This window comes from Anser cygnoides, chromosome 7 (assembly GCF_040182565.1).
Source record: "Anser cygnoides isolate HZ-2024a breed goose chromosome 7, Taihu_goose_T2T_genome, whole genome shotgun sequence".
NCBI lineage: Eukaryota > Metazoa > Chordata > Aves > Anseriformes > Anatidae > Anser > Anser cygnoides.
The window spans coordinates 14,502,549-14,525,730 of record NC_089879.1 but is presented as its reverse complement, the minus strand read 5'-3'; the positions used below and the strand labels follow the sequence as shown (position 1 = coordinate 14,525,730).

Below are 23,182 nucleotides of genomic sequence, written 5' to 3'. Positions count from 1 at the left end.
GGCTCCGGCTGCACCGAGGGGGCCACGCTGCCAGCCCGTGGACACCCCCGGGACCCACGTGCCTGGGAGGCGAGGTGACATCCCTGGCACCTCTGTCCCCGCCGTCCCCACCTCCCGTCACCCCGCCGAGCTGGCGCTGATTGCACGGAAATGAGCCCGGTGCCGTCTCTCGTTTATCGGAGCACGACCTGTGCATAATTGCACGGGGCTTGTCGGTTTTGTCTCTGTCGCCCTGTTTTGGAGCTGGGTGCTGAGTGTGGTGGGGTGGGAGGGGAGCCCGACGCACAGCTGCCCTCCTGGGGCAGGTTTGGGGGCAGGGGGAGCTGTAACAAGGCGCTGCTCCCATCCCTGTGGCCAAGCTGAGATTTATTTATTTTTTCCCATTCGGTTCAGGTGAGGTTTGGAGCATGCAGGGAAGCTTGGCCAGGCTCTGGGGGCATGGAAAGTGGGGGGGTGCTGTGCTGGGGATGGAAAACCCTGCTGACCCCCGTGGGGTGCTGTGGGCATGCAGCTGGGTTGGTTTGCATCCAAGGGGCAAAAAGATGCTGGCCCCACTGCTGCTGTTTTGGGATTAGGAGATGCTGCGGCTGTGCTCTTTGGAGGGTCTTGGGGTGGTCTCGGGGTGCACCCGTGGCTGGGGGCGATGGAGCCAGCCTGCCCCGTCCCCTCCTCCCCGGGTGCGATGAATTATTCACGCCCCGCAGGCGGGGGTGCCGCAGCCCGCCCGTGCGCTGCGGAGCACAGAGAGCTTTTCTGTGTAAATCCTTGAAATATTTAGCAGAACTGACTTAAAAATACAGCCTGGGAGGAGTCTTGGTGTAACCTGGGGGCTGGGACGGGAGCAGCTCAGCTCCCGTGGGCCGGCGACGGGTGTGATGGATGTCCCGGCGTGGTGCTCGGGGGGGGCTTTGGCTCGAGATGCTGGTGGAGCTGGCGTCTGTCTGTCCAACCACCCGTCTTTGGGTCTTTCTGGACACGTCCCCGTCCCCAGCCCCCTGCCACCAGTGCCGGGCTGCTGCCCACCTCCCGCTGCGTGCCAGCCACAGGCAGGATGGCAGCTGGGGCCAGCAGCTTTGGGGCCGGGCTCCTTCCCTGGCAGCGCCTCCCCGAGCAGCCGGATCGCGCCACATGCATTTTTTAACAAGCTCCACCAGCTGGGAACGAGCCGAGCTGTCACGGCAGGTCGCTGATCGAAGCCAGACGTGCTGTGGCAGCCCGCGAGAGGGTGGCCCTGCACGCCACCCCTCTGCATTGGCACGGCCGCGTTACGGGGGCATTTACCCTGGCACAGCGTCTCAGGATCCAGCAGCATCGCGGGCTGCACGTGTGCTCACCCCACACCCCTGGGGGCAGCGGGATGTCTGCCCCGCTCCGTGCCACGCTCAGCTTCCTCCTGTCCCCGTTGCATCCCCAGAGCGGGGGACAGGGCCACCAAAGGGCCCCTGCAGCTCGTGGTGCACGATTTCCTCTGCGAGCACCTGCTGAACCCCCGGGCTGTGACAGCGCATCCCATGTCAGATGCGCTGCAAATCCTGCCTGCTAATAGCTATGCAAATTACCTCATTAGCTGCCTTATTTATTTCCTCCGGCACCGTGTTTTCGGCACTTCCCTGCATCCCGGAGGCTGCAGGTCCCCGGGGCTGGGAGGAGGAAGGAGGCAGCGTGACCAGGGCTGGTGGGACCCCCCGACGTGGTGCTGATGGGGACCAGGGGCTCGCGTCGTGCCCGTCCTCATCCCTTTTGCCCCAGTTCTGGGGTGGGTCTTGCCGAGCCCGCTCTCCTCCAGTCTGGGGTGCTTGTGGCCCTCTGTCCTCCTCCAAAAAGGTGATGCTGGATTTAGACCCCTGAGCACCAGCTTTCAGCGCCGGGATAGGGATGTCCGGGTCCCAGTGTACCCGTGCCCATGCTGGGTGGCTCTCTGCCACCTGAGAGCATTTTCCAGGGGTGTTCACATGCCCACGGTACCGTGACAGTGGAACGGGCATTGCACGGGCACGAGGGACCCCGTACAAGCGCCAGCCCTACGTACCTTGCCCCAGCCACCCCACGGGCTTGTCTGTGCCGTGCCGAGCCGCCTGCCAGCGCTGTGTCTGCTCTCCCCGCTGCCGTTTACCTTTGATTTCCCCCCTCTTTTTGCGGCTGTGCCAATGAATATTTCATGGCGGGGAAGCAGCACAAATTCCCCTGGCTGCTCCCTGCCCCCAGCGCTCTCCTGGCAGCCCCCAGCCCCATGGCCATGGGGTCGATGGCTGCGAGGAGCCAGCTCAGGGCTTGGGGGACCAGGGCAGGGAGGAAGGTGAGGACTGTGGTGGGTGTCCCCTCCCCGACAGAGCTGTCACTGTCCCTGCAGGGAACTGCCAGCGCCGTAGCGGCCATATATCCATGCACACACGGCTTTCGCCCTCCACGTGCATCCTTGCACTGCCTTGCTCAGGTGGCCACGCTTGCCTGCCTGCTCTGACACATCTGTACACGTCGCCCGCTGTCCCCCGTGTGCCACCGGCCACCGGAACGAGCCATGTCCCCAGCTCACCTCCCCGTGGCCGTGCTGCTGGTTCTGCGCTGTGCGGGGGCTCCTCTTAGCGTCAGGCAGCAGCAGCAGCACGGTGCCACCGCACGGCCTTTGTCACCCCAAGGGGTTTGTCACCCCTCGGGCTTTGTCACCCCACGGGCTTTGTCACCCCTCGGGGCTTGTCACCGCACAGGTGGCACAGGGAGGGGACAGTCCCCGGGCTCGGCCCAGGGGGGTCCCTGCAAGCTTCTGCCTGCTGTCATTGCACGAGGCCCCCCTGGAGAGCCGAGGGCTGAACCGGAGGGGTGATGCTCTTTGGGAATCCATCTCCAGTTCCAGACTGGTTGTAGCACCCAAGGGTGCTGGTGGGGCAGCCAGGGCTGGGGGGTGACATCGGTGCCGGGCTCTTCTCCCCAGCCGTGTCCCCAAGGCCACCGTGGGGTGCTCTGTGCATGTGGCTGGGGGGGGGGACCTATCCCACATGGACATCGGGGTGCGCAGGATGGTGCTGGCATCTCCCACCTGCCCTGGACCTGCTCCCAAGGAGCAGGGCGGTGGGTTTGGGATTTATCTGCCGACTTTGCTGCTCTCGTGTCCTGTGGGCTCTGGCACCCTCCTGTGGCTGTTTGCCACCTCTCCGGTGTCCCACGGGTTTTTTGGGTGCTGGACCAGGCTGCGTTGTGCCGGCTGCTCAGTGATGCGGTGAGGCCGTCTCCCTCCCCCTGGGTCTGCAGGATTTGGCCCCTGTGGGACTGGGCACTGCTGGAAGCCCAAATTGCTGAGCTTTTGGCTGACGGGGGTAGGATGCCCCTTCTTTTGGGGAGCAGGGCGTGAGGTTACCCCATGCCATCCCTGGGGGGCTCCTGCCCTGTCCCTTGGGGCTCCCGGCTGGGACATCTGTGGGGCACTCTGGCTGTGCCTGGCCGGATCGTGCCCACACACCCTTTCCATCTCCGAGGGAGCAGAAGCTATAATTTCCATCACGTCCATTTTTCTTCACTTCCTCCCCCATTAATAAGAGATGAAGCTCATGAGATAATAGAGCCTGGATGGATGCGGAGCTGCGATCCTGCTGGCACGGGGTGTGGAAGCGATGTGGAGCAGGAACCGCAGCTGGGAAAATGGGACTCGGGGAAGGGACGTGCTTGCCAGTAGGCACCGAGCATCTCGGGCTGGCTCTGGGAGCCGGGAAATCCCACCGCTGCCACGCGCCAGACTCTCTCCTGGCTCTGACATACCACGCAAACTAGCAGCTCGCTGCCAGGCTGAGCTTTGGAGCGAGCAGCTCCGAGTCCAGGCGGTGTGGGAGCCTGAATCCTCTTCCTCTCATCCTTGTACCTCCTCTCCTTCCCTGTGTGGAGCCTGCTGGAGGTGGGCAGTTGGTACCTGGAGATGCAGGATGCTCGCTGTGCCGGACGGATGATGCCCAGGGGATGCAGGCTGCTCTCAGCACTTGGTAGCAGGAGCGGAGGGCTGATGCCCAAGGATGCAGGATGCTCTCGGCGCCGGGCGGTTGATGCCCAGGGATGCAGGATGCTGTCCGTGTCGGCTCCCCTCCGCAAGGAGCATCCTTCCCTGCTCTTGGAGAGAGGCGGCCCCGGGATGCAGCAGTGCCTCATTGGCCAGCGGGACCTGTGGAGCCTGCGGGTTGCCATACCAACCTGCCTCGGCTCCCGGGGCGTGAAGTGCCGGGTCCAGCTGCTGCCAAGGGGCGGACCACGAGCCGGGGGCAAGCAGGGGCTCTGCCAGCCGGGAGGTGCCCGCCTGCCTCTCCCGGAGGCTCCCCAGCCCCGAGCATCCCCCCCGGCCGCTGCTCCCCACCTCTCCCCGCACCCTTTTCTTTGCAGAGGGGGCAGCGGGCTGGCACGGCTCTAGAGGGGGGGTCTCACCCTGGCACCCCGCTGACTGCCCTGCAGCCGGCGGTGAGATTTGGTGCACCTCAACCCGGGGAGAGCCATCCCCGGCGGCACCTCGGCCGGCAGCCCGGCCTCACGGGACCATCCCGGCACAAAACTTCCCGGCTGCCTGCCTGCCACCCGGGAGCAGGGCCCGGAGGCTGCCGCGCTGCCGCTGCCCTCCCCGCAGGGCCGCTGCACCCGCCGCTGATGCCCACGGGCTCGCTGCGGGCGAGGAAGGCTCTGTCCCGCCCCGGGCATCGCCGGGTGCTCGGAGGAGCCGGGGGCTGTTCGGTGGTTGGGTTTGGGGGGGGTTGCGGCCGGGTCCCTCCCCAGCGCTGCGAGCTGGAGCCATGAGCCACTGCCAGCAGCGCTGCAAGAGGCAGCTGGGCCGGGTGATCCGCTTCTTCTACCAGTTCGTCACCGGGACCCTCTCCCAAGGTAGGTGCCGCCCTGGGGGCAGGGGGCTCTGTGCTGCGGGAGGGGGGCTCCGTGGGGCCGTGTCTGCGGGGTTATTTGGGGAGGGGGGGGCTTTTGGGTGCTGAGACATTCAGCCCCGGGCAGGGGGGGTTGCAGCGTGCTCCATGGGGGGGCAAAGCGAAAGATGCTTGTGGGGGTAATGAGAGCCCCCGGAGGTCCCCCGAGGACTTGGGGTGCCAGGAATATTTTAGCCGGGGAGGGGACCGCTGTGCGCATCCATCGCAGCTGGCGTGCCCCTCCCCGATGCCCCAGGCGTTCTCTGCACCCTCCGGGCTGCAGGAGAAGCCCTGGGTGTGCCCAGGGGCTGGGGCAGGGACACAGCCTGGGTGCCCTGGTCCTGTCCCTCCGCCCTGGGAGGCCACCTGGCCCTGGGGACAGACCTGTGTGACCCTTGGTTGGATGGGACAGCCGTGGCAGGACCCGCAGCCCTCCCTGAGCCCCCTCTGCTGCCTGGCCAGCTGGTCAAGCCCCCCGTCCCACCCCATGTCTGGACAGGGCCGGGAGCCACCTCCTAACTGCCGTGGGCATGGCTCGGGGAGGTCCTGGTGTGCCTGTGTGTGCCGGGACCCCGGGGACAGCGGCAGTCCCTGCTTTGGGGCAAAGCCCTGCGCTGCTCTTGGGGTGCGGGTGGAGCAGGAGCCGCCCTCGTGCCTGGGATGCCCAGGAGCTGGGAGCACGGGGAAGGCCTTGCTGGGCCAACGTGGCCACGTCACTCCTTGGAACAGGGCTGGCACTCGCGCCGCCTTCTCCAGGATCCAGTCTGCCCACAAAAATCCTGCCAGGCTCCGTCCCGTCCTCATCCGCGCGTCTCCCGGCCCCTGGGGCACGGGGAAGGCGGGGGCACCCGTGGTGCTGTGCTGGGGGCTGGTGGCAGGGCTGTGGGGACACTGGAGTGCCATCTCCCGTCTGAGCCGTGCCAAGCTGCCGTGCCACCCGCTGCCCACATGTCCCATAGCAGCGCTGGGACCGTCCCCATCTCCATCGGGCACCATCCTGCTCGTCCCGAGCAGAGGATGAGTCAGCTGAGTGCGAGGGCAGAGCTGCAGGTGACGGGGGCACCTCGAGGTGCTCCTGTCCCCCAACACCCAGGGATGTCCTCCAGGTCCTCGTCCTGCTGCTCCGGGCTTCCCTACCCATCCCGGCTGGGCTCTATGGGGCCGATCCCTAGCGGGTGCCCCCCGTGTGCAACGCTGAGCAGCCCCAAGGGCTTGTCCCTGTGCTGTCCCCATGGCCGTGCCAGGCTGGGACAGGCACAGAGGGCAGGGCTGGCAGCAAGGCACCAGCTGCCACTGCTCGCCCTCTTCTTGGGGTCCTTTTGCACTGGGGAAAAGCCAGAGTGGGTGGAAATCCCAAGCTGGGCAGGTCTGTGGCCCCCCCAAGGCTCGGAGTTTGGGGCTGGGATGCGGGGTTTGCACAGCATCTCCTCCTCTCCAGCCACTGCTCCTATCCACATGGCGAAGGGGTGCTGTCCCCCTCCAATCTCCGTGCCCCCCATCTGCCCCTTTTTTTGGGGGATGAGCCCCTCTGCCCTCCCTGCACAGGCTAAGGAGATGCCACGGAGCTCACAGGGGAGGGCACCAGGTGCCCGGCCACAGGGACCCGGGGGGGGGGATGCCCCCCGGCCAGGCACCCCAGGGAGCTAGGCAAGGGCAGGTCACCGATGGGGGGGAAAGAGAAATGACTCAATCAATTAACCAGATTAAAACTGTGACTTCACCTCCCCGAAATAGCATTTCGCCAATATTTTAATGTGCTTATTAATAATCTGCTCGCGCTCTGATTAGCAGCGAGGTAATAAGGGATCAGCTGTAACCTAAATTTAACTCTCCCTAATGGATGATGGCCCCAAGAACCAAAAAAAAAAAAAAAAAGAGAAGAGAGAGAGGCTCCTATCCATCAGGCTGCCCCCCAGGGGGCTCGGCAGCACCTGAGGGAGCTGGGCAGATGTTGCCCAGCTGTGCTGGGGACCGTGACCCGACTGGTCCCATGGCACGTGCTGGGGGACAGCCAAACCCCACTGCACCCCAGCACCCTGTGGCACTGGGCTAGGGGCACCCGTCCTGTGGTCAGGGCATGTGATTTTCCCCTAAGAGATGGTTCCCTTGGAAAATGGGTGAAAACCCTGCTCCCCCCCAGCCTGCTCCCTCTCTCCAGCAGCATCCCGTGCCCAGCTGCTGGAGGATGGGGACGGGGACCAGTTCTGGGTTTTGTCCCACGTGCGCCCCTGGCACACGGTGCGAACAGAGCTGCTTTGGGGCAAGAAACCCTGCTGCTGGGCACTGCTATTTATACACAGCGGGTGGCTGGCAGCGGGGGGTTAATTTTAGCTGGGTGGCAGGGCTGGGCTTCTGGCAGCGCCGGAGCACCGGGGTGGGGGTGGCTGGGGGGGGGGGAATGCTTCCCGGCTGTTACTGTCACAGCCCAAAGTGGGACGGGTGGCACAGACACGGTGCCAGCCTGGGTGCACGTCCTGCCAGGGCTGTGCCAAGGCCATGCCCCTCTCTCCATTGCCGAGCCATGGGAATGTGCTGGGGGTACTGGCATGCGGGGTGATGCCGTGCTCCTTGCCCCACGTGGGGTGGCCACGTCCCTGGGGTAGCTGCAGGGCTGGGGTTGGGACGTCTCGTGCGCAGGGAGGCGTTGGGGTGAAACACCTGGGTCTGGCATCTTCCCCAGGTACGTGTCCCGTGGGGTGGCCGATGGGGCTGAGAGTGGTTTGGGGACTGGAGGTGTCTCAGGCATGCGTGCGGGTTGTCCCGTGGGGTTTGGGGCTCGTGAGTTGTCCCCTGGCATTGCAGGACAGGAGCCAGGCAGGTGGGTCTGGCTCCAAGATGAGAAAAGATGAGGCTGATCCCAAACGCAGGGGGTCAGGGGATGAGATTCTTGCACCTCTCCGCCAGACCCAGCTCTCCAGGCAGGCAAGGCTGATGCAGAGATGCCTTCCTTCGCGGCGCGGTGTCTGCAGCAAGGACGGGCACGCGCATCCCGGCGGACATCCCGGCACTGGCTGCTGCTGGGCTGCAGCATCATCCCCCCCGGGGGATCCCAGTTTCCAGGACTCCCAGCTCCTCCGGCAGGGCAACATCAAGGAGCTGAGCCCTTCCTCAGCCTGTGATCCTCCTGCGGGGGTCACCGGGAGCTGGCACACTCGGAGCAGCCTTCGTGCCACGGCGATGGCCACACGTGTAGCGAGCCCTGCCCGTGCTCAGCCCCCCTCGGCCCCCTGCTTCGCTGTTCTGCCTGATGGTGCCAGGCTCCCCCCGGGGCCGGCAGGGTTATTTTTAACTGTTTGCCATGTGCTGCCTGAGCACAATTAAGGTAATTGGTTTGGGAGCCTGGCTCTCACACGCCGCCCCCAATTACCTGCCTGCATGCCCGCCTCCCTGCCCGCCGTGGCCGGCTCCCGCGGCGGGGGCTGCCGGGGCAGGGCTGCCCCAGATAGCGTGGTGGGGCTGGGCTGGGGGTGCTGAGCGGGTGCTGGGGATGGAGCCATGGAGAGGACATCCCTGCACAACGACAGCCTGCTCTATGCCTCCCTGATCGCCATCCTCCTCCTCATCTCTTATTGGTTCACCACCCGCTGCTTCAAAATCATCAGCGGCATCGAAGGTACGGGGTTGGGGACACGGGGGCCATCCCGTCCCCTCCACAAGCCAGGTGGCGGGGTGACTTGGGCACTTGGTGTGGGAGAGAGACATCAGGGACCTCTCCCTGGGGCACCTCGTTGTCCTCCTGAGTCACTTGGTCACCTCCTGTCCTGGTCCTGCTGCGTGAGAGCAGCCGGTGCCTGCTGCGGGGGCGTCCGGGTACCTCCGCCCCGTGCAGTGGGATGGGGATGCAGGCAGCACCCCGGCGGTTCCCGTTCCACCTCGGAGCAAATTGGTGATGCCGGGGGCCCCAACTTGTGTTTTAGGGCTCTTGGTCCCTTTGGGCATGACCTACATCTCGGCTCCTCACCTGCTGTGTTGGGCTGTGGGCGGTTGCGGAGGTCCCAGTTTTGCTGGCGAACCCCGCTGCGGTGGGATGTACACGCTGGGTGCGTGGCACAGTGACACCCCAAGGCAAGCAGCGGGCTGTGACACGAGAGGTGGCCCTGGCACTGCGTGTCCGGGGCTGTGCAGAGCTTCTCCTGCCCGGGGCACACATTTATCCATCCACCCGTGTGACCTCTGCCGGCACGGATCTGCCAGGGCCTCCGGGCTCTTCCCATGGCGTGGCCGAACGCTGGGCCTGATGCTCCTGGGGGGGCTGGGGGGCACAGCCCTGTCCCACTTCTGCCGGGGTGCGCGGGTTTTGGCTGCCCATTTGAGCATCCCTCGGAGGTGGCGGTGGGTCTGGCTCCATGGGTTTGCCCCATGTGTCCCCTCCGTCCTCAGGGCGGCTCCAGCTGGGGGACAATTCCCTTGCAGAGGAGCTGACCCTCTTTCCTGGGACAAGTCCTGGCTGGAGGGGCTCCTCTGGGGGTGTTCGGGCTGTTTCTGGCCAAAATTAGGTTGCTTAAATAGTCTCGTAGCACATGGGACAGCCGCCAGTCGTGGGAGCAGCCGGAGGCTTGGGGAGAGGATCGGGTGGATGCAGGCAGGGCTCAGCGAGAGAAGCGGCTTTAAAAAAAACGCAGTTTGCTTCAGGGGGAAACTTCCTTCGAGAGTGCAACAGGCCAGTGCCACCCTGTCCCCAGAGGAGTCACTCTGGGCAGAGGTGAAGCTGGGAGCCAGCCCCGCTGCTGCTGGCAGAGTCCAGCCTCAGTGCCTGGAAACTCGCCGCTTTCCAAGAACAGGAGCTGTCAGCCCTGCAAACTTCCAGCCTGAGGGATGCTTCCCCGGGGAGGGCTTTCGTTGCTCTCCCCAAGCCGCTTGTGATGCATCGCTGGCATCTTCTGCTGGCGGCGGAGGCCCCGGGGCTGGAGGAGACGCCGAGCCCGGTGGCACGGAGCCGCTAGGTGGCCCTGCCACCCTGCCACCTGGGACGGAGCCACCTCCTTGCCAGGGGACAAACCTGCAGCTCCTGGGCTGGTTGTGGGGCCTGGGGGGAGGTTGGTGTGGGGTGACCCCGCTGGGAGCTGCCAGCATCAAGCACCTCCGCCGTCAGCTTTGCCCAGCAGGTACCACCCGTGTCCCGGCGTGATATTTCATCCCCTGGTGACATGTTTGCCCCGTGGTCCCATCTGCAGGAGATGGAAGGACCCTATAGCTGTGCAGGGGGCTGCCCTATAGTCTGGGCATGGCCACCCCACCCCGATCTGGCCCTGCAGAACAGCAGGCTCCTGGCGGGCGGCCCCGCTCCCCGCTTTCCTCACCAGTGCCGGGGCAGCTCTTGCTTTGTCCCCGCACGTGGGACCGGGCCACCCTTGGAGCAAGAGCTGGGATGCTGTAAAAAATGCATGGGAGCTAAATATAGCCCCGCTGGCTGCCTGCTGGAGGCACTCGGACGCCCGGCTCCTCCGCCCGCTGCTGCGTGACCTTGGCCGGGTCCCTCGGGCTCCCCGTGCCCCGGGCTCCATCCTGCCCCGGGGTCGGGAGGACGTGGGGGCAGCCCCTGCCTCCCCCCCTCTGCTGCTTGTTGCTGGGTCTGGATGCTCCTGGAAGTGGGGACACGTCTTAGGGGGCTGCTTTGGGGTGGGGACCAGGCGGTGGGGGCAGATGAAGAGGTTTGGGGTGCGGCCCCCACCACCCTGTGGTTTTTGGGTGCTGGTCCCGCTGCTCAGCACCTGGCCAGCCCTATGCCACCGGTGCCATCCAGACGGGACACCAGCCTGTCCCCAGGTGAGGGTTGTGGGGGCCTGGCCCCTCGGGGTGCTGGCCAGGTTGGTCCCCATGGGGCACGAGGGGGGGCGCAGAGGACAAACCTGAGTCATCCCCGTCCTGGATGTTTACCCGGTGCCCAGCGTCCTGTCCCCAACGTGTGTCCCCCCCCCCCCCCCCCCCCGGGAACCGAATGCCTTTTAATATCTGCGGCCCGTTTCCTTAGCAACTGCATTAAGCAAATCGATGGCGGTGGTGTCATTGGGATGGGAGGGCATGCCTCCTGCCCCCCCAGCCCGCCACCCCCCACCCCCCCCCGCTTGGCCTCTCTCCGCTCTCACGCGCAGGCACGGCCCTGCTTTGCCCGGGCTGTTGGCTCTCAGCTCCTGGAGCCGCCCGTGACAGCCCCGTGCTGACCCCCTGCTCGCCCCCAGACGTCCCCAAGAAGAGGGGTGACGGCCACCACCCCCCCCCTTGGGGACAGCGGTCCCCAGGGATGCGTGGTCCGGCAGACGCTGCGTCGGGGTGAGGGGGCTCCAGGACGGGCGGCGGGGAGGGGGGACGGGGGCGCGGGGCCATGAGACGCCCCCACCATGAACCTGGAAGGCCTCGAGATGATCGCGGTGCTGGTGGTCTTGGTCCTCTTCGTCAAGGTGCTGGAGCAGTTCGGCCTCTTTGAGCCCGTGTCCTTGGAAGGTAACCGGTGCGGGGGGTGCTGGCCCCTCCTGGGGACACGGGGGGGACATCAGAGGGGTGCCCACCCCCCAGGGGACCTGGCCATGCGGGGAACCCCAGAGCCACCCCAAATGATGCCCTTGGGATGGCCGTGGTGTGCTGGGACGTGGTGTCTGCAGCTCGTAGGGGCGAGCAGGGGGGTCCCAGCGTGGGTGTGGGGTGTCCTGCCCACCCCGTGCAGGGTCCTGGTGTATGGGGACGTGGGGAGGGGCAGGACCTGGTGTGGCACAGGGCTGGTGGGGCGTCTGCTGAGTTTGGTGGGGTGCTGGGGCAGGGGATGGCCGTGCCCAGGGGGTGATTCAGACCCTGGTTTCTCCCCGTTCCTCTGCTTTTGTTTCCCCCTGCAGCTACCCAAATCTTTGTACTGGAATTGGTGGTGCTGGTCGAGGCTGCTCGGCAGCACACTGACTCTGAGCTGCTTTGGGGATGGGGAGGTAAAGAGGAACCCCCCCGGTCCCAACCCTGCTGGGAGGCACAGGATAGCTGGCCCTGGACCCGTGCGGCTGAGCCCTGCTCCTCTGTCCCCTGGGGACGCTCCACGTCCCCCCCAAGTGACACTGCCTGTCCGAGGCAGGAGGCAGGGAAGGGGTCCTGCGTCCTCCAGAGGGGACGGGAGGGATGGTGGCACACCCCTGAAACCCTCAGTCCTCCCTCAGCCCCAGGAGGACGTGGTGTCACCGTGCGGCGCGGGGACACCGGGGAGCACAGGGATTTGCCCAGCTGTAAGGACAGGAGGGGGGCCCAGGTGCCCCGCGTTGGCAGCAATTGCTCCATCACCAAACAGGGGAAGGCAGGAGCGAGGAACGCCCTGCTCGAGAGGCAGAAAATCGGGGCAGGGCTGGGATTTCCGACATCGAGCTGGGTTGTGGTGCTGTGCGTTGGGTGCTGTGCCTTGTGGCGGGAGCTGGGTCACCCCCCGGGGCTCAGGAGGTGGCAGGTAGGATGCTTTGCTCTCTGGGGATCATCCCAGGGGGTGTTTGGGGTGGGTAAATGCTGAGTCCCCTGCCTGGCCGTTGTTTACCAGCCGTGCTGGGCTGGCAGCGACAGCCCAGGGACCGCAAAGAGCCTGAAACCCTACACTAATGGCTCGGAGCCGCTAATGGATATGGGGCCCTGCCATCCGCTTGGGGCCATCGACACCGCCTGTGGCTCTGCTTCCCCTGCCTGGGGGTGCTGGGGCCATGGCTGGGCCCTCCTGCCCCATCCCAGTGCCCAGGCTGTGTTGGTGCTGTACTGGGGCCATGGTGGTGGGCTGGGGATGGAGCTCCGGAGGAGGAGACCTACAAAAAACCCCATCCCCAAGGGGAGCATCTTGCAGCGAGACCCTGTCCCCAACACCGGGGGGACCACAGCGGGCAGTGGGATGAGGTTTGGGGGTCTCCAGCCTTGGAGGGCTCCCAGAATCAGCGGGATGAGGCCCTGAGGAACCCGTTCTCAGCTGCGCGTCCTCCTTGGCGTCACATCCAGTGTCTGCTGGAAGCAGCCGCCGCCGTCTCCCATGGGTGCGCTGCGCTACAGGAGGTCAGGGCGGTCGATGACGGCCCCAGCGTTGTTTATCAGCCGGTTAATCACCGCCAGGCCTCGCCACAGTGCCACCAGCCTGGCCCCAGCCCTGGGTGCCGCCAGGCACTGCTCTGCTCCCAGCCCCTGCCAAAAGCCCGCTCTGGCCGAACACTTGGGAGGGGCAGGCGACGAAAAAACGCTATTGATTTTGGCTCCCGAAGTGCGGTATCAATAATTCAGCGAGGAGCAATTGGGCCTGGCTGGGAGGAGGGGCGGGCAGGCAGATAAAAGGCTGGGAGAGCCGCCCGCGTAAGCGAGCCTCGGGTGAACGTTAGATGAAGCTGCAGGCTGTAAGCGGCAGGGCGATGAGTGCCTTGGCCCCAAGGTGGGCAGGAGGGGGTCGTCTTGGAGAGCCCCCAGCATGGGGTGAGCTGGCCACTGCCCTCCTCGAGGGGCTGGATGTTGTTGAGGACGTGGGGCTGGGGAGGATGCTGAGCCCCTCCAGAGCATCCTCCTGGTGCCTAACTCGGGGTAAACATCCCTCTGGGGAGGGAGAAAGTAGAGGATGGGGGCCATGCACCAGGCCCGCATCCAGGCTGCGAGGCCTCGAGCATCCCCACGGTGCTGGAGAACGCCAAGCCCTGCGCCCAGCCCTGCTTTCCTCCCATTTTCCTCCTGCTTTCCAGGAATGCCTTTGGCAGGAGTGCAGTGCCTCGGCCGCGGGAAGGACCAGCTCTTTGGGGCATGGTGCCAGGGGTCCCCGGGGGTCAGGGTGTCACCGATCCCGGCAGGTTGGGCGGTCCTGGAGAGGTCAGAGAGAGCTGGCTGCAGCTGGGGGAGTTCTTGGAACACCAAATCCCAGCCTGGCGTGGCTACAGGTGCTCCAGGTTGAAGTCTGGGGGTCCCTGGGTTGGGATGCACCAGGGATTTCCCCGTGCATGGCAGCTTTAGCCTTTGCCTTGCCTTTCCCAGGGGCTTTCAGCTGGTCTGGGCAGGGACTGGCGGCTGAATCAGGAGAGAGCTGCTCACAAAGAGGGATGGAAAGGGGCAGCGACCTATGGAAGCTGGGGCTGGGGTGTGTGCCCTCATTTCAGGACCTGGCCCCATATCCTGAACCCCTTGCCTGTAAGCCCTGCAGCTGGGGCCGGACCGGGGCACTTCTCCAGCACTGAGCGTCCCCGAGGACCGCAGTGCCTGCGGCGTGCAGCGGTGTCACGTCCCGCTCAGCCCAGCCAGACGTAATTAGCTTGTTGAATCTCTTCTCCCTCTGGCCTCGCGTTAATCACTTTTCACCCTGCTTCCCTCCCGATTCCCTCCGGCCGGGCTCTCGCTGTGTGTCGCTGATGTGCCCGGTGAGGGGAGCGAGGGGACACGGCTGGAAACGGGGCTGCGTCCTGCACCAGGGGCGGGCTGTGACGGAGGGGCAGGGAGGTCCCTCGGCCACGAGGAGGTGAGAAAATCGCAGGCTAGAGATAAAACGGGAAATTCAGAGAGTATGGGAGGGTGTTGGGATGGGTTTGGTGGTGTGGGATGGGGCACAGTACCATCCCAGTACGGTGAGCGGGGAGCTTGGGGGGGTCCCCGTGCACAGCTTGTCTCTGGGGTCTTTACCACCACACGTTGCTTTTGGGGTGGCAGGCAGGGACAGCCTGACATGCAATCTGTGCCTGCGCTGGCACCCGCTCTGCGGCCCCACAGCACGGCTTTTAGGGCCAGGGGTGTGGAGATGACCAACAGTAGGGTGCCTGTGGGATCTGGGCTCAGAGCTGGCCCTGAAGTCCCTTGGGTCCATGCACGGGCTCTGCCCTCCCCTGGGTGCCCCAAGGGACCCAGAGGGTGCCGGGGCGGGGAGAGGGAGGGCCGAGGCGGCTCTCCCCTCCCCTCCCCTGCCCTGCCCTCTCCTGCCTCACCAGGTCCGCTGCTGCCGGACCAGCTGGGGCTGCACGGCGGGGGGATGTCGGTTAATGGGGCACCCTGGGACCCTCAGGGGCTGCAAACGGTGGGCATCATCCTGCTGCTCTGCTCCAGCCTCAAGCTGCTCCACGCCTTGGGCATCATCGACCTGACCGGGGGAGGTGGGACGAAAATGGGGATGGGGGTGAAAATGGGGACGGGGGCGCAATGGGCTGGGGGGGGTGTTGTGGTGGAGTTGCTCCTTGCCTCCTGTCCCAGGACAGCACGTGCACAGCATGTACACAGGAGCTGCGAGGTGCTCAGGGGAGGCTTAGTGTGTTTTGGGGCATTTGGGGGGCATTAGGGTGTAGGATGGTGCCTAGGGCGTCTGGGGGCATTGAGGTGTGGGGGTTGGGGTGTGAGGTGTTTGGTGTTGTGGTGCTTGGGTGTTGGGGGGCATCAGGGTGTAAGGGTAACAAAGATGCTGGGGTGGGGGTATATGGGGCATTGGGATGTGGGGTGTTGGGGTGCAGGATGCCAGGGAGTGGGGTATCTGGGAGCATGAGGCTGGGGGATGGTATTGGGGTGCAGTTATGCGGGGGGGACGGAGGCTATCAGGAGTGTTGGGGTCTGGGGGTGCTTTGACAGATGGTGGGGAAAAGCGCTGGGGGAGAGGTGTAGGAGCTGGGGACAGGGCGGGATGGTTGTGGGGTACAGCACCACGTGGGGAAAGCTCCCCCACTGCTGCAGGGTTCGTGCCTCTGGGGGGAGCGTGGCTGAAAGAGCCCCCGGCCCCTTCATCCTGCCCGAGGGGCAATGGGCTGCAGCGGGTGCTGCGCTCCCTGCGTGGGGAAGTGGGTGCTGAGGGCAGGGCTGGATGCAGCCAGCACAAGGACCCCAAATACGTCAGGGCGAGGGATGCAGGACCTGTTACTTGTGCCTGGAGAGGGCAGGAGTGCGGAGAGCTGCTCAGTGCTCTGACTTTTCTCGCCTCCTCTGGCTGCCTTCCTGCTCTGTGCCACCAGCAGCCCTGTCTCGGATGAAGATAGATGCTGGCAGACCTTGCGCGGGTGCCATTTGGGGTTCGTGAGTCTCCCTCTGCCCCGTCCCAGCCGGTGCTGAGGATGCTGCGAGGGGAAGGGGCTGCGGATGGCCTCCCCTCCATGCTGGCAGATCTCGGGGTGGGAGATGGAACGGAGGATGTGTGGATAGGGGCGATAGGGCAGGATGGATGGGGCAGGACGTGTCCCTGCGCAGGGGTTTTGTAGGGCTCGGCTGTTCTCTGGCACCTGTATCCCAGCTCGGCTGTCCCATGGACTCTGCCCTGCTGCTCTGGGTGCCCACCCCCAGGACGGGGACTGTTCCCCGGGCAATGCCAGCCCTGATTTCACTCCTAATGGATGACCGTCTGGTGCCTCCTGGCCCTCGCAGCCACGGCAAGCACCTCGGGCCCTGTTACGCTCGAATCTGTCACCGCTGAGTGATGAGGGCCATTTGTAGAGCTGCTGTTGCTGCAAGGCTCATCCTGCACCCCCGGCGGCTGGGGCAGCTCGGTCTCTGCCTTGTGAGCGTGTGTTATGGGTTATGGAGAGCAAGGGGGAGTTCTGGCACTGCCTGCGGGTGTGTTATTGTAGGGTCTCCTCCAGCAGGAGGGTGCTGTGACCAGGTCTCCCCAGCCGCAGATCTGCTGTCACCAGGAGGATGCTGGTGGCCATGGCTCCCCAGGGAGGGCAGGGATGTGGCTCCACATGGGGCTGCCCCAGGTCCTGCTTCCTCTCTGGAGACACCAGGGAGCAGCCCAGGCTCGGGGAAAAGGAACGCCAGCCCCGCAGGATGATCTGGATCCGGCCCCAAGAGCTCATCAGCTGCTGGGGGTCAGCACAGAGCTGGGTCCGTGGGTCCCTTCGCAGAGCCCGTGCCCATCAGGCTTCGTTTCGGCACGTGGAGGTGGGGATGGGGAACCCCTTTCCCTGCAGATGCCACCCAGAGTCGGAGGCTCGGTTGGTGCGTGCGTTTTGAAGTCGCTGGGCCGTGGAGTGATGCATGGGAGGCGACAAGCCACTTAACCCGGCAGGCCTCCCGTGGCAGATAAACCACCGGCAGCGCTTGCTGTTTGCTCGTTCCGTGCCAGCCACTCGACAGCTCTCGGGGACGCTTGGAAAGGAGCCGTGTGCTGGGGGCTGGCAGCGGCGGGGCGATGCTCCCCGTCCTCTGCCAGAGCCATGTCACAGCCAGGGTGCTGGGGACAGCAAGGGGACAGTGTGTCGTCCCCAGCAGAGCCCTCGGGTGCACCAAAGCCAGGACAGCAAAGCCCCAGCCCCGGTCGCCCCTCTCCTTGTTAAGCTGCATGTGCTGAACCCGCTCCCTCCCCTGCCCCGGGTCCCCCGGAATCGTGCCCTGTTCGGTTTCCTCCTTAAGAAAATGCCCACATTATTATTTTTTTTTTCTTTTTTTCCTTCTTTATAACAAACTAAAGTGTAACTTGCACCCGACCTGACCTACTGCACGTGCCTATACCTGCTGCCCCTGTGAGTCCAACCACGGTTTACTCTCTGTTGCATCTCTCGCTGTGTGGTTTCCTCCCACCCTCCACCGGCGCTGCGTGTCCTTCTGTCCGTCCATCCCGTCCCATCCTGGGGCTGCTCCAAATCCCCAGGGCTGGTCCCGCAGCTCGGCTCTGCCGGGGACAGGCCTGGGTCCGGAGCATCCCTGGCAGGCTGAAGGTTCGATGTCCCTCTGCGAATTAAACCCCATAAAAGTAGCTGGGGCAAAAATCATGCTTTGTGCACAACTGATGCCCACTTTGAGGAAGGAAAAAAACCTCTTTCTTCACCTGTAGACGGGACCAGGCTACGTGGTCCTGCCAGCACCAAGGTGCTGGCCCTCACCCTTGCCTCTGTCACCCTCTGCCCTCTCTGAGTGGCTTCGTGTGACATTTTTGTGACGTCCTGCTGGCTTGGCCACTGACTCTTAGAGCCATCTCCATCACCTGAAAGCCTTGGTGCCACCTGCCCTGCCGTGAGTTCAAAGGGACTTCGCACCTCCCAGCCCATCGCCTGCCTGCCTTCAGGGGCTGGAGCCCAGCACGGCCTTCCTCCCCTCCTCCTCCTCCCCTCCCTGCCTGTGCTGCTCATCCTGCGCCGTTTGCTGGCTTGCAGCAGCCCGCGGGGCCCTGGGTGAAGGGGGGAGCGGGTGCGTGGCCGTGGGCCAACAGTGGGGTCAGGATGGGGCATAGAGGGGGTGGCGGGGGGGGATTGCAGAGCAAGGGGACCCACTGTTTAATCAGGGCCACCCAGAAGCGATGGCAGTGGCCAGGGTGATGCGGGGGACCCCTGGAAAAGGCAAAAGCCCCGCTCCCCGTCCCCTCCTGGCTGTCCCCACCCAGGGTCCTGGGCTCGGGGTGCACGTGGCAGCGGGGCTGCATGGCTGGGCTGGGCGCATGCTTCGCGTTCGGCCCTCGAGGGCCGGTGGGACCAAACCCGGCCCTGCGCCCCGGGGAGGGTGCAGCACCCCGTGAGGATGCCGGCTGGAGCTCAACACTCAACAGCCTTGTGCGGGAAGGTCCCCGGGGAGCAGCATTTGGCTTTGGGGCCAACGGGCAGAGCTTGGCCCTGCCGTCCCCTGGGCTGCTGGGCATCTCTGCTGCGTCCTTGGCATGCTCCCATGGGTGCACGGAGGTGCTGGGCGTGGGTGCTCAGCCCTTGGCCCTTCCAAGACGGGAAGCAGCAGCGCCGGGTTGGTCCTGGGATGGAGCAGAAAGGCCGAGCAGAGCCTGGGCTGGGCTTTGCCTCCCTGCTCCGTGTCCCCGTGTGCATGAGCTGCCTGCGGCCCCGCTCGCCCCCCCCGCCGGACGCCCCGGGTCCGGGGGCCGCTGCTCTGTTAACTCTTCTTCTGCTCGGTGACTCCTTCTTTCTTCCAGGCAACCCGCCGGGCCAAACTAAAAAAGCGCTGAAGCAGCGATTCCTCAAACTGCTGCCCTGCTGCCGGCCCAAATCCATCCCCTCGCTCAGCGAAAGCAAGTTGCTTCTTCTTGCCTTTGTGTGTGTGTGTCCCCAGCCGCGCTGCTGGCTGCCGCCCCCCCCTGCCCCGCGGCTTTGGGGGGGGGGGTGGGGGGTCAGGATCAATCCTGCCCCCGGAGGGGTCCGATCCGATGGGCTCTGCACCCACCTCGCTCCTTGCCTGCTCCCGGGCTGTTTTTACCCCCTTCCAGCGCCCTGGAGGGCTGCCATGCACGGTGGTTGGACCCTCTTTGGAGCCGGCTGGGGGTGGCAGGACCCCCCCCGCCCCGGTGTCGGTTGAAGGGCTGGGGGATGTGGCTGGAAGCTCGGTGTTGGTACAGAGATGGAGGTGCGATGGGGAGGGAGGGGGCTGAGCAGGGACAGAGCCCCCCCAACCTGCTCTGGGTGCATTTGGCACTTCGGGAGAGCCTGACCGGGGGTCTCCCTGCCCCACGGTACGAGCTGAGCCCCCCCCCCAGGGAAAAGGTGAGTATGGGGGGGCAGGGATGAAGGGATGGGGATGGGGAGAAGATGTGGGTGGAGAGGGGGGGTGCAGAGGGCAGGATGGGGTCCAGACAAGGCTGGGGGGTGTTTGGGGAGGGGGGCAGCCCCCTTGCCAGATACGAATCCCAGTGCAGCACAGACATGTGGGCATCCAGGGTCTCAGCTCCGTGGGGCAGAGGCACTGGGGGCTTTTTCACGCCCAGCCTGGGCCGTACGTTGGGCTGGAGGGGGGGCAGCAGCCCGGTGCCACCCAGGCTGTCTCCAAGCATCCCCTCCTGACGTACACCAAGCCCTGGCTCAGCGGGGCACCCCAAAAAGCTGCCGCCCTGAGCGGGCACCGGGGGCCGTGCGGTGCAAAGCGCATCTCCTGCCCGCAGCGCGGCGCTGGCCTCAGCCGCCCTCTCTCCCACCGGCTTCCTTGCAGACAGCGTCGAGGATGAGTTTGAGCTCTCCACCGTCTGCCACCGCCCCGAGGGGCTGGAGCAGCTCCAGGAGCAGACCAAGTTCACCCGCAAGGAGCTGCAGGTCCTGTACCGAGGCTTCAAGAACGTGAGTAGCCCTCGGGGGTGCTTCGTGTCCTGGCTGGTGCCCAGGGCTTGTGAAGGCTTGGAGGTGAAAGCAGTATCCAGGAGGTCGTTGGGGATAGGGGAGGGAAACTGCAGGGCTTTAGGGAAAGGGAACCCCGAGCCAGCCCCACGCTGATGGGGTGACACCGTGATTTCCCCTGGCAGGAGTGCCCGAGCGGCATCGTTAACGAAGAGAACTTCAAGCAGATCTACTCACAGTTCTTCCCGCAGGGAGGTAAGTGCAGGTCCCCATCCCCGTGCCCCCGCGGGGCCGTGGGGCTGGCATCCCCCCCCCCCTCACTGTCCGCCTCCCCCAGACTCCAGCACGTACGCCACCTTCCTCTTCAACGCCTTCGACACCGACCACGACGGCTCCGTCAGCTTCGAGGTGAGCCGAGGAGGGGCTGGCGGGTGGCTGGGGGGGGGCCGATCCATTTGGGTACCGCGGGCTGGGCGGCCCAGACGGGTGTGCAGCTTCACGGGTGCTGGGGGAGTTTGTTAAATTCCCTGAGGAAGTGGGAAAAACAGTGAAAAGCAATATAAAAAAATTTTTTCTGGGTGGGGTGAAAGATGCACAGCGTCCCTGAGCCCCCCCCCATCGCTGTAAACACCCCCCCCCCCCTCCCGTCCTTGCAGGACTTTGTGTCCGGGCTCTCCATCATCCTGCGGGGCACCATCGATGACCGCCTGAACTGGGCCTTCAACCTCTACGACCTGAACAAAGACGGCTGCATCACCAAAGAGGTGGGTGCTGATATCCACCTAGCTCGGCTTTACGAACAGGTCTGTGTATGGGGTCAGGCCCCCCGACCCCACAGCACCGGCGTGTCTCTGGGGTGGCGGGTGGGTGCGGGCTTCGTGAGCCACGCCGCGTGCAGGAATGCACTCGAGCACCTCGCAGGTCTTTTGGGGACGTGAACAGGACCCCAAAGGGCTGGGGACTGGGCGGAGGCAGAGCCCCGTGTCCACCCTGCAGCCCTGCTCCGTTCCCTTTAGGAAATGCTGGACATCATGAAGTCCATCTACGACATGATGGGCAAGTACACCTACCCGGCCATGCGGGAGGAGGCGCCGCGGGAGCACGTGGAGAACTTCTTCCAGGTGAGCGGGGGCTTTGTGGTGCCTGCCCCAAACCTGGCACGCAGAGAACGCCCCATGCTGGGGATGAAAGGGGCTCGAGCGAGCAGCAATGCTGGAGCCGGGACAAGAATATGTCACCCTGGTCCTGCCTGGTGCTCGAGGGGGCTCAGGGTGGGTGTGCTGTGTCCAGCCCCCATGGGACCAGGGCTGGGCTGGGGCCCTCCCTGCCATGCCCTCCGTGCTGTGCTTGTCTGCAGAAAATGGACCGAAACAAAGACGGCGTGGTGACGATCGAGGAGTTCCTGGAGTCCTGCCAGAAGGTAAAGCCACCACCAAAAAGCTCTGGGGCTGGGCCACCTCCCTGTCCCCTGGGGGACCCCTCCGCGCCCCCAGCTCTGCTCAGGATGAGAAGGACTGGGCATCCCAGCAGAGCTTGAACGCTGCTTGTAATCCCTGGAGCTCCCGTCCCGTGGGTCAGAGCTGCCCGACGGGAGCCATGGGGTAACACCAGGTTTGGGGAGAGCTGCCCCGAGAGCCGCTCTGTGCCCCAATCCCCCCGCTCCTCCCCGCAGGACGAGAACATCATGCGGTCCATGCAGCTCTTCGACAACGTGATCTAGCTCCCGGACCTGCCTCCAGCTGAGCTCTCCTGCCACCGGGCCCAGAACCTGCTTCTCTCTCGACTTCTCCTTCGAGCCTCCCCGCTGCTGGCTGCCACCCGGAGATGTGGTCGGCACCGGGCCATTCCCTCCCCCTGGGCCGGCCCTGCTTTCCTCAGGGGGCCCCACGCAGGTGCCCCCAGATGCTGGCGTGTGGGCACAACTAGCACAGGGCATGCATCTGGCCTTGGCGGGCATCCTTGCACCCGATCCCTGAGGGAATGCTGCATCCTCGGGCTGCTGTCGGGGCTCCCCCGTGCACAGCATCCCAGGTAGCCACAGCCCCCACACCCCAACCCTCCCCAGGAGCCCCAGCGCTGGCTCCAGCCCAAACCCTCCAGCACCACTGTCTAGGAACTAATAAAGAGTCTTGCAGCGGGCACCAGTGCCTCGGCTTTCTCCCCTGCCCCAGCCATGCCCTGACATGGGGACATGTCCTGTACGTGGGACAGGAGGCACCCTCCTCGCCTGTCCCTCTCCTTGTCCACCCAGGGTTAATTGCTGTGTGAGCTGTGGGCAGCAAACCCTGCTCCTGGGGGACCTGGTTAGGGTCTTGGTTGGGGGAGAAGGGGACTGCAGGGACCCCATGATGCCTCCCAGGAGGGAGGATGCAGAGCAGGGCTGGGAAGGGGGTTGCAGCCTCAGCCCCTTCACCCCATACCCAAGGACACGCAGCTGGGACGCGGGGAGCAGCTCTGGCTGTGGCCACCCTGGTCCTTGGGCATCACAGCTGTGCTCCTGCCAGTGTTTGCAGCATGGGGGAGGCTGTATTGGGACTTTCCTGCTTGTCCTCACCTGCTCCCATACCCTGCTCTTTCCTGGCACGCTGTGGCCATGCCAGCAGGCTGAACACCTAGTGGCTGGGGGTCCCCACTGGTGCTGCCTGGTGCTGGGGGGCAGGAGAGAGTCAAGGCAGGATCTGATGCTGTGCAGAGCGGGCTCAGCCCCCTCTCCCATCATGGCCGTGCCCCGAGGTGTAACCTCCTTGAGGGCCCTGGGGATGGAGCAGGGTGCTGGGGCTCGCCGCGTTTGTCACCAACAGCCCCTGGGAGCTGGGTGTGCACAGGTGCGCCTGTCCTGCCCACGTACACCTCCAAGTCCTATCTGGGATGGGGATGCCGCGGGCTAATGACCCCACACCAGCCCCTCTGTGCAACCCCATGGGTTTGGGGACGTGCCCGAGCCCGGAGCCCCGGCTCTGCTGCTCCAGCCCCGTGTCCCGAGCAGCTGAGGGGCAGCTGGGATGGATAGGGACGGGGCCAGCAAGGCCAGCATCTGGCCGGGCCCCACACCCAGGCTGAGCCCCTGGTGTCAGAGCTCGAACCGCCCCACGGGGCCCTGAGCTATGGGGCTGACCCCCACCGGGACCGCTCCTGGCCCAGCTCTTGCAGATGTGCCGTGTTTTTTAGGTTCATTCAACATGTTCTTCATCTCACCGCCCTGCTCCTGGGTGGGAGGGCAGGTACCCCGACCCCTACCCCTCCTGTCCCCCCCACACGGAGCAGATGCCTCCTCCCTCACGCTGCAGTCGCATGGCGTGACCCCCCCACCCCCCCGTCCCAGGGCATGGTGACCCACAACCCGCTTGGCATCTCCAGTCTGTATATTTTGTATAA

The 23,182-nt window shown here is 65.2% G+C and overlaps 1 protein-coding gene across 4 annotated transcripts in view; it reads left to right on the top strand.

Moving 5' to 3' along the window:
- KCNIP2 (potassium voltage-gated channel interacting protein 2) overlaps positions 1–22,961 on the top strand; it is a 32,252-nt gene extending 9,291 nt beyond the window's left edge. Inside the window, exons 1-9 of one of the 4 annotated variants that reach the window (XM_048060646.2) lie at positions 11,207–11,324; positions 18,679–18,774; positions 19,686–19,810; positions 19,993–20,062; positions 20,145–20,215; positions 20,464–20,571; positions 20,824–20,928; positions 21,165–21,227; positions 21,480–22,961. In XM_048060646.2, coding sequence (XP_047916603.1) covers positions 11,222–11,324; positions 18,679–18,774; positions 19,686–19,810; positions 19,993–20,062; positions 20,145–20,215; positions 20,464–20,571; positions 20,824–20,928; positions 21,165–21,227; positions 21,480–21,527 — 789 coding nt within the window. In that variant the 5' untranslated portion in view covers positions 11,207–11,221 and the 3' untranslated portion in view covers positions 21,528–22,961. Of the gene's footprint in view, positions 1–11,206; positions 11,325–12,316; positions 14,942–18,678; positions 18,775–19,685; positions 19,811–19,992; positions 20,063–20,144; positions 20,216–20,463; positions 20,572–20,823; positions 20,929–21,164; positions 21,228–21,479 lie in introns of those variants that run through there. The other 3 variants (XM_048060647.2, XM_067000286.1, XM_067000287.1) reach the window with 3 other exon arrangements.
- Positions 22,962–23,182: the final 221 nt, after the last annotated feature.